At 33.6% G+C, this 17,927-nt stretch overlaps 1 protein-coding gene across 2 annotated transcripts in view; it reads right to left on the bottom strand.

Annotated features, from left to right (window-relative positions):
• Window positions 1-17,927, bottom strand: part of CDK17 (cyclin dependent kinase 17) — a 97,631-nt gene that overhangs the window by 11,567 nt on the left and 68,137 nt on the right. For both annotated transcript variants that reach the window (XM_061204506.1, XM_061204505.1), the window contains exons 5-10: window positions 17,660-17,785; window positions 8,258-8,314; window positions 7,150-7,264; window positions 6,267-6,361; window positions 5,879-5,941; window positions 3,505-3,628 (exon numbers count right to left, since the gene is read on the bottom strand). In XM_061204506.1, the coding sequence (XP_061060489.1) occupies window positions 3,505-3,628; window positions 5,879-5,941; window positions 6,267-6,361; window positions 7,150-7,264; window positions 8,258-8,314; window positions 17,660-17,785 (580 nt within the window). The remainder of the gene's footprint in view (window positions 1-3,504; window positions 3,629-5,878; window positions 5,942-6,266; window positions 6,362-7,149; window positions 7,265-8,257; window positions 8,315-17,659; window positions 17,786-17,927) is intronic.

Below are 17,927 nucleotides of genomic sequence, written 5' to 3'. Positions count from 1 at the left end.
TACTTTGTTAAACTGGATAAGGTCACCCAAATGAAGCCAGAAATTTAAAAAATTAGGCAGTACTCATACTATTTTCATTAAGTATAAGGGCTAAAGGATGCAACTGAAACAATGTTGACACTGTTTTACTATAGGTTTTACTCTACCATCCCAACTTGGTAAAATAAATTCAACAAACTTTGGTAATTAGCAAATGGAAGCAGCTTTCTGATTTCTCTTCCTGATATAATACTGGGTTATATGGGGGAAAGGACAAGGCCGCAAGTTTGCTAATGCTATACATATAACATCAAAGCAATTGCAGTTATAGTTTCCTCAGTACCTTATACTCCACCTCCTGACAGAATTGTAAACTATGATGCTTGCTCAAGCAGGCTTCTGATTCAGTTCACAATTAGATTTGCAATTTTGGCATGAAATGAAATACACGGTAATTTCTTCCAAACCAAATTAATTGTGATATGGTATTATTATATAAACCATTTTCTATTATTAATGAAAATGTCTATTTATATTAATACTTCCCTGATCACAGGAAAAGCAGAAGGTCATAGAGATCAAGAACAATTTATGGTAAAATACTCAGTTATATGACTCTCCCTTACTTGTGTCCGAAGTATACTTACTATGAAACCAATAAAAAAATAAATAACTAAAAGCAATAGAGACAAAGTTCATTGTACTATCTCATGGAATAATTAGATTTTCCTGTTGGCCTGTGGACAGATAAAATTTGCTTGGCTTGGTTTGTAGAGGTAAAAAGCAAAATTTAAAGGACTCATAGTATTCCCCCACCAAAAGTACATTTTTGATGGCTTTTGCCATTCTTTTTGCATATCTTATAACCAAGCAGGGTTTCTCCATCACTGTCATTCATTTGGGGATTAAGGAATAAGGAGCAGTAAATGCAGCCTAGCCAAAAAAATTTAAAAGAGGGGCAGGGAAAGAGAGAGAGAGAATAACAATTACTAGGAAAATAACAACATAAACTATGCCCTAGAGACTCTATGTAAGCATATGGAAATGACTTATAATTTCTCATTTAGACTCATGTGACCTACCCAATTCCTTTTAAATAGCAACCTACCTTTCAAACAAATGGAAAAGTGTTAAATGAATAAAAGTATAGGAATTTTCAGAACAAATTCACCACTTAATAACTGAATTTTTAATCTGTTACTAACAGAGTAATACTTGAAACACTAATATTTATCACATTAATGAAATATTCCAAAAGTAAAACTACTATAATCACTGATGAAAAATGATAAATACTAACTATGAAAAACTGCATGGGCTTTTAAAAACTAACTTCTGTTACAGTACTCAAACTCTCAGAATGTGGAATATTAAAAAAACACAAAAAAATGAAGTTACTATATGGAGTTCCTTCAATATAAAAAAGTTTACTCCCTAGAAGCAAAAAACATGTAATTTTATTTCACCTTTCTAGTCCCTTATAACTGGATTAGCTAGAGACAGACAGACAGCTACTAATTAAATTATTAAGCATATAAATAAATACAAAACATGGTGGCAGGGACCTCCCTGGTGGTGCAGTGGTTAAGAATCTACCTGCCAATGCAGGGGACATGGGTTTGATCCCTGGTCCAGGAAGATCCCACATGCTGCGGAGCAACTAAGCCCATGCGCCACAACTACTGAGCCTGTGCTCTAGAGCCCGTGAGCCACAACTACTGAAGCCCATGCTCCTAGGGCCCGCGCTCTGCAACAAGAGAAGCCACCGCAATGAGAAGCCCACGCGCCACAACGAAGAGTAGCCCCTGCTCGTTGCAACTAGAGAAAGCCCGCGCAGCAATGAAGACCCAACGCAGTCAAATGAATAAATTAAATTTAAAAAAAATAAATAAATAAAACTATTTTTTAAAAAAAGCATGGTGGCAGGCATATTAAAGGAATCCCTTTCAGTAATGACATTTAAACTCTTTAGCCTCAGGACCCCTTTTAGGCTCTTAAAAATTACTGAGTATCCAAAGAGCTTTTATTTATGTAGATTATATTTACTGATATTTGCATATTAGAAAAACAGAAAAATCTAAAACTTCTTCCTTAAAAACACCATTTATATGTTAACATGAGTATTTTTATGAAAAATATTTTTTCCAAAATAAAATAAAAATTAGTATGAATGGCCTTGTTTTACATTTTTGTAGTCTATTTTAATAGAAGACAGTTGGATTCTCATATCTACTTTTGCATTCAATCTGTTGTGATGTTACTCTGACTGAAGTTATATATAAAGAGAATCAGGTTTCACACGGATGCAAAATTGGAAAGAAGAGCATTTTAATAGCCTTTCTGATAATTGTGCATATACTTTTTTGATACTACATCAAAATTAGAAAATATTTAGCTTCTTAAAGATTATATGGTAACTTGAAACTATATCAATCAACTTCTAATACTTTTGCTACATTAAAATTCACTGGTCTATCCTGCACTTTAAATGGATATTTTACCTATGCATGATTCTGTAATACCATGCATTGGTCATCTGGAAAATACTGGTTCTCTAGGCTATTCAGATATTACAAATGTTTACACATTTCTTTAGCATATCAAAAAAAATCATATTTGTTAACGTCACCACTGATCTCACCAGAAAAGTCTTCAAGTACTGGGAAGCTATCAAATTCAAAATGGCAGATCCAAATTTCCAAAATGTAATTTTTGCTTGAAAACTCAAATTTTACTATGGTCAAGAAATACTTTCACAGTTGTCTTCCTTGAAATGATAGGCTCACTTCATTCATTTTTTAAGAAAGCATCTGCCAAATACCTAAGTCTGAGTAACCACAGTTTGTCTATTGGCCATTTTTTTCAAGTAAAAATGATACTTCTTAAAATAAAAAGGTGGTGGGGTGGGCTAGTTCAGTTTGCACTCATATAATTACACAAGCACTTTTCCTTGAAATAACCATAGTATTTCTGTGTGCAGCAAATGTGTTTTATGTGTATTTCCCATTTCATCACACAAAATACTAAAAAGACACCTACTCAAAAATGGAGATTTAATAAAATTTAATAAATTTTACTGCTTCATCTGATACCTCAAAAAGTGTTTTCCTACAAGTGTATAGTGGTGAAGAATACAATGGCTACTAAGTATAGTTTGGTGCGAGTGCCTTGATTTATACTAAGGGTACCAGTAGCTTTATCCCTTCTTACTTTTGGATAATCAATGTAAATATTAACACAGTGAAGAGAGCAAGTAAACTTTTAGTATAATTTTGAGAATATATTATACCTTTGGAGATCCCCCGAAAGGGTCTCAGGACGCTTAGGGGGTCTATGGACCACACCTGAGAACCAATGCCTTTTAGCATTCACTAATATAACTCACCACCAAAATTTTCAAATATTTTATTCCATGAGCTACAGAGAACACTTCCAAACCCACATAAAAGCAATCATAGTGTCAACGGTTGTTCTTTTAAACTTAAACACCTGGAACTATTTATAAATATCTCATACATTCCATACCAAAATCTGCTAGCTTTAATTCTCCTTTTTCATTAATGAGGAGGTTCTGTGGTTTTAAGTCTCGGTGTAACACCTTTCTTCTGTGGCAATATGCCAAACCACGTAGAATTTGGTATAAAAACAGCTACGGAAACAAAAAACAGAAATTAGTCTTACAGATAATAAGATATACTTTGGTATAAGTTATGGTAAACAGAAAAGCAACTGGCCTAGAAGAGTAAGAGAAAAAAAAAAAGGAAACACATCCTTTTCCTTACATACCTGTTGTCTGAATTTTACAATTTATTATTCTATTTGAAGCATCTACCTATTTTTTTAGAGTGAACAAAGCGAAATGAAACTTTGTCTTAGTAGCAATAGTTCACTTGTTACTGAAAATGACTTTAAATAAATGTACCTCATAAATTTACAGGCCTACTAATTAGGCTTACAGTTTAATTATGAAATTCTGACAAAACAAACAACCTTCTACCATTACCCCACCCTACTCCCCTCCAAAAAACCTGATGTGGGACAACGTCTTTAAAATAAGGCAATGGAATTGGTGGCTTTATGAACATTCTGAGATGTCAAACAGAATGGTGTTGCATAGCTCTGGCAAATTATATGCTATAAAAATAACCTAAAATAACCTAAACCAGCTTCTATCACCCACCTTCTGGGTACTTTACTTTCAGCACCTCCTACTCAGCCTTCAAAATCTGCTATGATTCAGAAAAGGGAATTGGCACTGTAGAGCTCTGAATGGCTCTTTGAGAAAAGCAATTCCTATAAGGCTAATGGGAGACTTTTTGTTGTGGATTTTGGTGGAAAAAAGAGTATGGAACAGAGGAGGTCTTTGATTCTTTGTGGTTAACAAAGAAGAGGATTCAGGACTGTACCCTTGGTTTTCTTGAAGGTGAAAAATAGCATTAGAACTTCAAGAATAAGCCAAGGCAGCAGGTGAACAATGGGCCTGAAGAAATTCTAATTAGCAGAGTTTCTACACTCTACATATTCATGTGTTTTGAAAACTCTTTAATTACTATTTCCAAATAGTCCCGTTACTTTTTATGTTTGAAAAAATATAAGGGGCTAGTTAAACAGAGAATAAAATACTCTACAACTTAAGCCAGGAATGTAAACCTGGCTTAAGACATATAAACTTCTCAAATCTTTGTCAAATTATGATGATTAAGGACAATTTTCTTTCCAAATTACTGCTAATATGAAAGCAGGAAAATATAAAAGCCACAAACAAAAATAAACACAAATGAGATTCAGAACACCTTGCAAAACAAAATGTGAAATATGATGAAAACAATTCTCATAGAAAATATATGGAAAGAGACTTAAAGCCCTATTCTAAAATTCTTTGCAATGTGTTATCCAAATGTTTTGAACTGTCTTTTACTAAAAGAAACTGGCTCTCCTTTATACCAAACTTAACTGTTTTTAAAAGTATATAAGTTTAAAGTTACTATCTACAGAATTGGAACTGTCTCAAAAATACAGCTGGGACAGCCTATTTCCAGAACAGTTTCTCACAAACTGTTGACTAAGTTTGGATAAATAAATCTTTGCTAAATTTGGAGTATATCAGGTCAAAGAAACCTACTGTAAGAACACAACTGTATCAAAGGTTTTTATTTGATTTTACTTTTACTCTTGGGTTTCATCTGGCACTATTATACCAAACTTTTCTAGCATTACTTGCATCTTTAGATATTTTTCAGATAAGAAAACATATGTTACTTTTCCTCCTGACAGTACAGAATGGTATTTCCAGTCTAGTATTCATAATACCTATGCAGGTTCCTGGCCTTACTCATTAGATTAGTACCTTGAAAAGTTGTTTTATAATTAAATACCATTCTAAATACTTTAGGGGAGTTTGCCATGTAAAGGAGGCCCTTTGCAGAATGCACTAATCATTTTCATTGACCTTAAACATATGGATTTTGATAAAATAGGCATGTTGTTTTCTTTTTAAGCAGAATATACCTGTAAATGTATTCTATATATATCCAAGAGAATCAATGTTATAATGTGAAAGGAAATTGTCAAAAGTTTTTGTTTCTGTTTTTTTGGAGCAGAGAAAGGTTTATTGCAGAGCCAAGCAAGGAGAATGGGTAGCTCACGCTCAAAAACCTCAAACTCCTCAAAAGTGCTTTTTAAAACTTTTAAAATGAAGTAGTTCTATAAAAAGGTCTGATTCTAAGAAATACTACAGTGTAGTAAACAGAAGTTCTGAGTAAATATGTTCAGGACAATAACCTATTTAAAATGCCTAACAGAAAATTCTGAAGCATATTTCATACATAATGTAGTTCATCTATGCTTAAGTGTTTGTCTGTACTTTAAATAAAATTTAAAATGACACACTAAAGCATACCTTAACATTGTGCATACTCATGATGTTTCCACAGTCATCCATGTACTGTTTTAGATCTTTATCCTGAAAAAATACAGCACTTTACTATTGATACATAGTTTTGAGAAGGCATGACTGATTTACTTAATAGCGTTTAGTTTAAAAAAAAACTTTTTTTTTAATTGAAGTATAGTTGATTTACAATGTTGTGTTAGTGTCTGGTGTGAAGCAAAGTGATTCAGTTATAAATACATATATATACATATTCTTTTTCAGAAAAATAAGTTGTTTTTTGAGGAAAGATACTGAATGCACCACACATAATTTAATTAAATACTAATAACAATAATGTTCCCGGGGCTGTTAAAAAATCCAATTTGCTATGTTTTATCATTTAGTAAATGCTTACCAGATACTCAAAGACCAGAGTCAAAGATTTATCTGTGTGAACAATGTCATGTAACGTTACTATATTTGCATGTTTTAGATCCTTTAATAGTGAAACTGCAAAACAGAAAAGAAAGCCAATTACTTAATCTGTGGTAGCCAGTCTTTTTAAAAAAAATCCTAAGTTTAACATATGAATGATTGAGTTTAGGAGTCTCTTAAATTTAAAACAATAATCCACCAAAGGGATTTGTAGTAGATATTTTAATAGAATCAATTTTTTTCTTTTCTTTTATGGTTCTGGGTTTGATATTTTTAATACTTAAATTATCCTCAATATTACATTAATACTCTCCATGACATCTTTTTTTCTCAAACGTTAACTTATTGAGACTTCTAGGATTAATTTAGACATAAAGTCCAAGGTACCCTTTTTCCTCCAAATTGCCTGTCAGTTGCCTCAAACTATTTTCTGGATAATCTTTTTTAAAAAATCGTACCATTATATAAATATATTTACATCCTGTATATACTATTTATAGTTAGCTTTCCCCCATGCATCAATATATAACATTTCCCAATGTCAAATATTTGTCTGTGACAACAATCTTTAATGACTTCATAGTACTTCAATATAAGCTGTACAATAATATATCTAACTAATTCCTTTTATTAAATATTTCAGCTTTAGTTATTGCTTTCCCCCCCAGGGCCTTGTTTTATTGTATTCTTTCTCCTCAATGAGATGCCATAGCTGTAGTGGCATATATTTTCCAGTCATGTACTATTTCTATATCTGAGCTCCTTGTACTTACAAAAAATGAACTCTTATTATATAGCTTTGGTTTTAAAATATTCTATATAAATTTCATAATACATTCTGCTCACAAAAGTACAAATTATACCTTCTCTTATTGCTGTGCAGGGTGCACCTTCTTCATGTTCCAACCGGATCTCTTTCAATGCCACCAAATTCTCTGTCAATTTACTTCTTCCTTTATATACTGTTGCATATGTACCCTACAAAATATATTTTTGAAAGACACATCAAAAATATCATGAGTCTATCTATATCATCTATACAATAAAAAGCCCTAACTAAATTTCTAATTTCTAAGCATGTGTTAAATTCCATCTCGCAAGGAGAACCCCACCATGATTAATCTTAGTTTTCCTATAGCTAAGAAGACTTTCAGTTCCATACGCACAGCTTCCCTACTCTTACAACCCTACAGAGTGCTTCAAAGGTATGAAAACATAGGGAGAATATTTAATTTACTTTTTGTACTTCGTATTAGATTAATAACTGAATCAATAGATTTAGAATCAAAGGTACTTTAACTGCAATGGTATGTGGAGATTGAGGAAATTAATTAAGCATAGTAAGTGAAAACTGACAATTTAACTAACATTTTGTGAAATTTTACTCGTTTTCAGACTTTTCAGAATCTTTGTATGCTAGAGCTCTCCTTTAAAAAACAAATATATTCTATAGATTTCTTCTATCATTGCCAGGATAGTCCTCAAACTCCCTTAAGGCCTCCCTAGTAACTAATTCTATTATTTTCTTCTCACTTTCTCACTCTGGGAGGTAGACCATTTCAAAATTAGTCAGTACTAGTAGCAACTTCAAGAAAACCAAGGTCTTATGGGTCAAGAATTTCCTTAACCTTTAATGAGATGTGTCTTTAACCTTAAAGATAGTATTTTGATTTTTCACAAGTTTGAACACATGCAATTTCCTACATGACGGCACAGACAAAGAATACCAGGAAGCTAACTAACAAATAAATGTCGATTTTGTTACCAAGAAAGCACAATATTTTATGCTTCAATAGCAGGTTATAAGGCTATTAAAAAAATGCATTTCTTCTCACACTGATGGGATGATTTCAAGAATTAAAGGGTTTTTCCTTCTAACATTCTGTTGCCTTTTCAGAACAAGATATAATCTTTTAGATGATGAACAAGAAAAAAATGCACCTTACATGTTTGAAATAAGTATTAACTTACCTCTCCAAGCTTTTCCAATTTGATGTAGGTTTCCATTTTTCCAAACCCAATTTCTGACTGAAAGCAAACAATTATAAATTTAGTATTCTTAAAATTTCAATTCATCACTGCCTCAATTTCTGAAACTCTCCTGCTCTGAAGAGTCTCTTGGAATATAAAAATCTGATTATAATTAAATTGTTGAACATCTGTCAAATTTTAAAATAAATTTTTAAAACTGGAACATTCAAAGGTTCAAAAATATCAAAGTTCACAATTAAAACTGTCAACCCATCTTTTACATAGATCGATTAACATTCTGCTATGGGGACTTACCTAGTGGCGCAGTGGTTAAGAATCCACCTGCCAATGCAGGAGACATGGGTTCGATCCCTGGTCAGGGAAGATCCCACATGCCGCAGAGCAACTAAGCCTGTGTGCCACAACTACTGAGCCTGTGCTCTAGAGCCCACAAGCCACAACTACTGAGCCCGCATGCTGCAACTACTGAAGCCTGCGCACCTAGAGCCCGTGCTCCGCAACAAGAGAAGCTACCACAGTGAGAAGCCCACGCACCGCAACGAAGAGTAGCCCCCACTCGCCGCAACTAGAGAAAGCCTGCATACAGCAACGAAGACCCAACACAGCCCAAAATAAATAAAAACAAACAAACAAAAAACATTCTGCTATTATCAAAACTACAATGAGGTATCTATCACCTAACACTGGTCAGAATGGGCATCATCAAAAAATGTACAAACAATAAATGCTGGAGAAGGTGTGGAGAAAAGGGAACCCTTTTGCACTGTTGGTGGGAATGTAAATTGATACAGCCACTATGGAAAACAGTATGGAGGTTCCTTAAAAAACTAAAAATAGAATTCATATAATCCAGCAATCCCACTACTGGGCATGTACCCAGAGAAAACCATAATTCAAAATGATACACGTACCACAATGTTCACAGCAGCATTATTTACAATAGCCAGGACATGGAAGCAACCTAAATGTCCATCAACAGAGGAATTGGTAAAGAAGATGCGGTACATATACACAATGGAATATTACTCAGCCATGAAAAGGAACGAAACTGGGTCATTTGTAGAGATTTGGATGGACCTAGAGAGTGTCATACAGAGTGAAATAAGTCAGAAAGAGAAAAACAAATATCGTATATTAACGCATCTATGTGGAATCTAGAAAAATGGTACAGATGAACCAGTTTGCAAGGCGGAAATAGAGACACAGATGTAGACAACACCGTATGGACACCAAGCGGGGAAAGGGGGCCGGGGGTGGGGGATGAATTGGGAAATTGGGATTGACATATATACACTAATATGTATAAAACAGATAACTAATAAGAAGCTGTTGTATAAAAATAAAATAAAAAAGAAAGAGAAAAACCAATATCATATATTAATGCATATATGTGGAATCTAGAAAAATGGTATAGATTACCTTATTTGCAAAGCAGAAATAGAGACAGAGACGTAGAGAGCAAATGTATGGATACCAAGGGGAAAAGGCGGGGTGGGAAGAAATGAGAGATTGGGATTGATACATATACACTACTGATACTATGTATAAAATAGACAACTGAGAGGACCATACTGTATAGCACAGGGAACTCTACTTAATGCACTGTGGTGTCCTAAATGGGAGGGAAATCCAAAAGGGAGGGGAATATACGTATATGTATGGCTGATTCACTCTGCTGTGCAGTAGAAACTAACACAACATTGTAAAGCAACTATACTCCAATAAAAATTAATTAGAAAAAATTCTGCTATGAAAAAATTTTGTCCTATTTTAAGACCCTGAGATTTTAAGATACCACAGGCATTTTAAGATACTAAAGAATTTTATAAAAGGTAACTACATGATTTTCTTTTTAACAAAACTGCAAAATAAATAATTTTCCTACATATTTTCCTTCACCAATCTTTGTGTTCCCTAGGAAGGCCTGCAAAAAACAAAATACTATTTATTTCAGGTTTTCCCACCAAAATATAATAAAAAAGACAACTGCAAGTCACACTCTATTATGAATCAGGAAATGGCTAACACAGAAGAAGCAATATAAATCTAAATCAGTCCCCTCCATCCCCAAAAAAGGGGTTTAAAAGTGAGTTCTTAAAACCATTGCTTTTAAACCTTGAGATTGTTTGCCTACTTTCTATGGAGTCAATAAATGAGATAGATGGAATACTCAAATATGTAATGGAAACCCAGCATTTAAAAACTAAAAACAAACAGAACAAAAAACTCTAACACAAAAGATTTAGGAAAAAAAGAAAAAACCAAGTGATAAAAATTTAGGGATTGAGAGAGCAGAAATAGGGGGGGAAAAAGTTAAACAGAGGAGAAGAATAAGAATTTTCTTAAACTGCTTTCTAGTAACCCTTTGTAGATAGTGCAAAAGGCAATAATAATCTAAAAATTCACTTCTCACTTTAGAGTGATACTAATGCCCTTAAATAAATAGCCAGTGAAAGGAATAATGTTCTTTTATATATAACCTCAGCTCTCAAAGGTGTATAAATAAGGCTGGATCATTAAATACTATGTTTTAGTCAAATTCTGGGGGTTCAAATACACAATTTTTTCTGGAGGTGTTGAATAAAATAAAAATGATACTTGACAATTTGACTTAACATCTCTCACCACTTGGAACAAAAGGATAAACTGCCCCAAACTGAATGGCCAGAAGTAGCAGAGGCCTCTCAAAGGAACTGTTTCTATCCTTTTGTTACAAGGATATGTAACAATTTAAAAGCCATGCAGGGACTTCCCTGGTGGTGCAGTGGTTAAGAATCCACCTGCCAATGCAGGGGACACAGGTTCGAGCCCTGGTCCGGGAAGATCCCACATGCTGCAGAGCAACTAAGCCCGTGCGCCACAACTACTGAGGCTGTGCTCTACTGAGCCCTCGTGCCACAACTTCTGAAGCCCGCGTGCCTAGAGCCTGTGCTCCACAACGAGAAGCCACCGCAATAAAAAGCACACATACCGCAACAAAGAGTAGCCCCCAGAGCTCACCGCAACTAGAGAAAGCCCGTGTGCAGCAACGAAGACCCAGCACAGCCAAAAATAAATAAATAAAATAAATACATTAAAAATAAAATAAAATAAAAGCCATGAGGAAAACTGCATATCTAATAGTACTTAATTCAATTTTGGTAAACTAATGAAAACTGTGGTCACAGGTGGTATTATTGAATGAATGAAAAATTGCTTCTTTCTGCACTCTTAAAGACTTTTTTCTATATATGGTATTTTCAAAAAAAAATTTAATTAAAAAAGTGAGATTTTGGAACCATCATGCACCATCCACCCATGTACTATCTTAAATATGACTCACAGATATTAAGTCCTTGCTTTCTATTATCAATAATTATACAGAATAATAAGGTAAAACTACACTAGACAACACTTGCTAAATACAAATGGAGTTTTTAATTTTAATATGGAAAATGTGGCAAACAGCCCACCATCTGGTGCATGAGAACCTGATTCTGAATAACCTTTTGACTTTGCATGTTTTTATTGTCTATTTACATATTGTCTTAACACTTAAAAAAAGGCTAATTACCAAGGTCACACAAACTATGATAGAATGTGTTTATTTTCTTATACCTATCTCTAGAATTCAGGTGATTAAATTCACAAACATGGAACTATTCTGCCATGAATTTTAAGTCTCATATCACATTTCTTTATGAAGGAAAAAGAACTATATTTAAAGAATAAATGGAAACTAGTATGAACAAAATAATAAACGTACCCCCCAAAAATATAATAAAAATGTCGTCATATGTAACAATAAGAAGCACATAGAAAAATATAACTACAAGCTAGGAACTTTTTTTTTTTTTTTTTGGGCTACGTTGCGTGGCTTGTGGGATCTTAGTTCCCTGACCAGGAATTGAACCTGTGCCCTCAGCAGTGAAAGCGCAGAGTTCTAACCACTGGACCACCAGAGAATTCCTGGGAACTTTTTCTTATCAGGAGTTGGGATATTTTCTTATTCATTCTTTTACCTTAAGTGAATAAATACTAGCATGCCCTTAAAAGATCAAGTACACTTTGGTCCAATGGTGACTATGACAAAAATGCTGAGGTTTGCTTTAAAGAGTGTATAAATGAACTATAAATTCAAGACTATAAAGATAAAACTGTTGTAGAGATTTACTATATCATATAAAGTATTCAAGGAATAAACTGTAAGAGATGCATCAAAAATTAACATTACAAAGAGTCACTCTTCAAAGAATGAAACTTAGTGAGATCATTAAAATATGCTGAAAGTGTGCTTTTTAAAAAGAAGGTAAATACTGGAATTATCTGCCACAACCCAATTCAGAGTAAAGTGTACCCACCTCACAACATTTTAATGATTCCCAACCTTTAGGATTTAATAACTACATCCAAATATTACTTACTGAATCTTTATATGGAATTTCTAGAAAATTTTGCTTGCATTTTTATCTGCTGAACATGACAAGATTAACAATAGATATAATGACTAGCTTGTTGACACGCTCTCCTACGGAAATTATTCAGAGGACAGAGGACAAAGCTCATTTATTCAATATTTACCAAGCACAATGCTAGGTACTGGGGATATAGTGAAGAAGACAGATATGATTCCTGCTTTCATAAGTTCACAATCTAGACTGAGTTCCATCCTAGATTACTTTAGAATATTTTTAAAGTCTCATAAAAACAGAAATAACAGCTAAAGGAATGGAACAGTAAGCTTTGTATTTTAATACGACATAAAACATTTCCTTAATTCTGCTTTTCAAACAAAGATAATTTTTTTCTCATACTTCATTGCTCTAAGAGAATACTTGGCTTTTTGGAAAACCAAGCAAATTCCTGTTCAATCAGCTCTTGTACCATAAGCACATGAAAATTAAACAAAAATATAATTTATAATAGCCAGATTCCTATAATTCAGGGTAACTTGGAAGTAGCATCGAGTATTATGGGGTATTTCTTGATTACTTTGGCTCTGGCAAATATAATCACTCTATCAAAGTTATAAAGATGTATTAACATGCTGGCAATGCAGTTCTAATTGAGCTTCAAAACAACTGAAATACATGCAAAAGTTCTATAGATGCCATTCTAAAAGTGAATGTGTATATAAGAAACACTGGGGGCAAAGGGAGATTTTTCAAACATCCATTTCCCTCCTTGTGAGATTTACCGAGTTACTGTTACTGACAGAAATATGTTCTTAGATATGTGGGGGGCAGAAAAGAGACTGAGAATCTCTATTCTACTTGATCATTTGTCTTACAAAAGTGTGCTGTCATCATCATCATGATACTACCTTAACCCTGTCCATAATATGCCAAAGGTAAATTAAGTTGTGGGTGGACTTTGAACCTCACTTCCACATCACATAATATATTTATTATTTCTGAGAGCCATCAGGACTTGATACCCTATTTTCTCACCTGCTCCTAGAAACAAGGACTACATATGATATATATTGGTAAAGTCATGAATGAGGAATCCAAAACTCATTGTTTAGGAAGAGGCAGATTCTTAAAACGTGTATAACTTAAACTTCAATAAAATGAGACAAACTTTCATATACAGACTTAGTCTACTAAAGCTGCACTTAACACTCTTACAAAACTTCCACGGGGCATGTCATCATTGTAAGTGCAACAATGCCCTAACAAGTCACTATCTGCCTATGGGCTTTCCCACTAGTTTAATGTTTAACTCAGTATGTTGAGAGTTAGAATATTCCATTTCTTATCAACTATAAATGAATATTAAATAACACTTCACCAATCTAATAACCAATATCTTTAACATGAGATAGAATGACTAAATGTAATGTGGTGTTCTGGATGGGATCCTGGGGAAAAAAAGGTATTAGTGGAAAACTAGGGAAATTTGAACAAAGTATGGAGTTTAGTTAATAGTAATGTACCAATATTGGTTTCCCTAGTTGTGAAAAATGTACTAAAGTAATGTAAAATGTTAATAACAGCGGTAACTGAGTATGCGGTACATGGGAACTCTCTATATGATTTTTAAATTTTTCTGTAAATCTATAACTACTCTAAAATAAAAAAACTTATTTAAATAAAAAGTCAATAGAAAGGATTCAGCAAGAGAGGGAGACTGACTATACATGAGTGTATAGGAATAACAAATATTCTAAGCATCCTGAGGAGATGGGCTAGGAAGAAGGACAATTCCTCACTATTAAAGAAAGGAAAGAGGAGAATTAGTGTAATTCAGAAAATGAGAGGGTTTCTGGTTAGTGGCTTCTCTCTTCTTTGTCATGTAGTGGGAGAGGTCATCTGCTTAGAGAGGGGAAGAATTAAACAGAGAAATACAATACAATAGGGTAGCCAAGCGATACCGAGAATCCAACTGAGGCTGATGATCATAAATTCATAGAAGAACCAATCAGCCCTATTGTATGTCTTTCTCTACCAGAAATGAACTCTCTGACTTGTTTCTTATTTCCCACTCAAACAAAGGATTTATGTTATTTTTACTACCCTACTTATAATACACTGCTATTGAAAAAAAAAAAAAAACAAAGTTTTATCCTTTCAGAAAGACAAAATTTTATATTTTGTCTTGAAAAATGTTTTTTTTTTAGATAAAGAGTATATCATCCACGGAAACATGAGCTCTAACAAATGTGAAGAATATTTTTCTTTTCCCATCTCCTTTCCATGCATTCCCTAATCCTTCCCCTTCACATATAAACCTAGGGTATTTAAGAATAACTTTCTAATATACTTCAAAGAAACCATGGCTTTAGTAAAGGTAGATAAATAATGAAAAGGATGAATCAATAGAAACCAAAACAGAGCTGGCATGATTAATCTGAAATCTATAAGCCATTTCAGATCAAAAAGCAAGGGAGGTAGATAGGAACACTCAACACAATAAAAACTCCAGTCACTTAACATTCATTAGAGGGCACTGTTTTCCTTAATTTCATGTACACTGAAAAAGACAGGTCTTAGATGATAGCTTTGGTGATTAAACCATACCTTTAGTCCCAATCTGAAATATTTACTAACTCCAAAACTTATCTTAAGTACCGATCTTTAATAAAAATTGATAACCAAAGAATACTTGCAAGCTGGTAATTAAATGACAAAGTTATTTGAATAAAAATGTCTTAAGCAGTGATGCAAAACTATGATGATCATAAACCTATGATAACCAAAGAATACTTGCAAGCTGGTAATTAAATGACAATGTTATTTGAAGAAAAATGTCTTAAGCAGTGATGCAAAACTATGATGATCATAAACCTATACCAAAGTCAAGTTGGTATTACACTTTAACCTTGTTGTATAATGGTGAATGTCAAATAACTACCCATCCTTCTAGAGCCAGCTTAAGCACTATCACCTCTGTAAGCCTGTGATGTGCAAAGACATTTTACTTGCTGTCTCTTTAATTGTCTCATAGCACTTTATATATACTTCTAGCATAGAACTAAAGTCATCCAAAACAGATCCTCACATACACAATCATCTCAATTTATGTCAAAGGTGACACTGCAATGGGGAAAGCTATCCTTTCAATAAGCAGTGCTGGGTCAACTGCTACAGGTTGGGAGAAGATATTTGCAAGACATGTAACTGACAAAGGTCCTTTATACAAAATGTATGAAGAATTCCTAACAAACCAATAAGAAAAAGGCAGAAAGTCCAAGAGTAAAGAGATAATAGACTTGAACACCTAATTCAAAGAGGAGGATATCTAAATGGCCAATAAATATTGGAAAGGTGTTCAACTTAAGGCATCAGGAAAATGAAAAATAAAACCACAATGAGATAGCACTATACACTCACCAGAAAAGTTAAAAAAATTTTTTTTTAAAAAAGAAGAAACAATATCAGAAAATCGAATGGAGAGGGGCTTTCCTGGTGGCGCAGTGGTTAAGAATCCGCCTGCCAATGCAGGGGACACGGGTTCAATCCCTGGTCCGGGAAGATCTCACATGCCTAAGCCTGTGCACCGAGCCTGTGCTCTAGAGCCCTCGAGCCACAACTACTGAGCCCACGTGCCACAACTACTGAGGCCCGCGTGCCTAGAGCCCATGCTCTGCAACAAGAGAAGCCAATGCAATGAGAAGCCCGTGCACTGCAACAAAGAGTAGCCCCCACTCGCCGCAACTAGGGAAAGCCTGTGCACAGCAACAAAGACCCAACGTAGCCAAAAATGAATAAATAAATAAATTTATAAAAAAAAAAAAACTGCATGGAGAGCAACTAGAACTCTCATATACTGGTGATAGGAGTGTAAAATGGTATAATCACTTCGGAAACTATTTTGACAATACCTAGAAGAGCTGAACATATGCATATAATCTGATCCAACAATTCCACTCCTAGATACGCACCCAACAGAAATGCTTACATATGTTAACCGAAACACATGAACAGGAATAGTGATAGAAGCAATATTTGATCACAGCCAAAACTAAAAATAACTCATATGTAAACGTCCATCAACAGAAGACTGGATAAAATATAGCATACTCACACAATGGAATACCACACAACAAAAAGAACAAATGAATTACATAACCACATGCAATAACCTAAATGAAAAACAAGCACAACACTGAACAAAAGAAGTCAATCACAAAAGAATACACACCACGTACATACATAATACATACATAATCGGATATTTATTGTATACTATATATATAAACTTGTATGAATACACATTTTTATATATTTGAATAAAATGTATTTTAATAATTTGTATATTCATAATTATATAAAGTTCAAAAGTTTAAGAATAATCAGAAAAAGAATATCAAATGCATTTTTAAAATAAATAAGAATGTGTATGTAAATGAGAATAAAGAAGTCTTTCCTGATATTAAAACACTATAAACATAATATAATCAAAACAGTGGGAAACATATAGGTAAAACTAATCTTTGGCATTAGAAGGCAGGGATGATGGCTAAAGTTGAAGAAGTGAGGGTAGAAAGTGAACAAAGAAGTGGCAGGACAGGTTTTCTGGGATTTTTGGAATTTCACTTATCTGGGTACTTGTTACACAGGTATGTTAACTTTACAAAAATTCATGGAGCTATCAATTATGGTTTATGTACTTTTCTGTATATCTAGTATACAGTAATAAATACTTACATATCTAGTACATATTCAGTACATCTAGCATGTATCAGTAAAGTTTACCAAAAAATAAAATATACCTTAAATTCTATTCCAATATAATATCTTTAAACCCTTAAGAGAGGAAAATGACAAAATCCAGAAAGCAACATAATATACTTTAGTTATTCAACAATTAAATATAAAAATTAATATAAAATGTTTATACCCAGAAAATCAAACAACCAGATCTGATGGTGCAGGTATAGTAGACTTAAAAACTTACTAAGGAAGCTCTCCGAGACCTTCGGCTCATTGGTTGATCAAATGGTGGACTGTTTATCTGCAACTTTTCAAGATATCCATCAGGTATTCTGATATCCGCAGGCAGTGATAACCGCTTATTTAAATCCTTTAAAAAAGCAGGAAAAAAAGATATTTGTAGGTAACCACAACCAGAAAAGACAAGGACATTTTACTTTTGAATTCATGGGCTCTAATATATTATTATTATTATTTTTTTAATTTATTTATTTTTGGCTGTGTTGGGTCTT

Source organism: Eubalaena glacialis, chromosome 11 (assembly GCF_028564815.1).
Source record: "Eubalaena glacialis isolate mEubGla1 chromosome 11, mEubGla1.1.hap2.+ XY, whole genome shotgun sequence".
In the NCBI taxonomy this organism is placed as follows: domain Eukaryota; kingdom Metazoa; phylum Chordata; class Mammalia; order Artiodactyla; family Balaenidae; genus Eubalaena; species Eubalaena glacialis.
The sequence above is the reverse complement of the archived record's forward strand: the minus strand, read 5'-3'. Positions and strand labels throughout refer to the sequence as shown.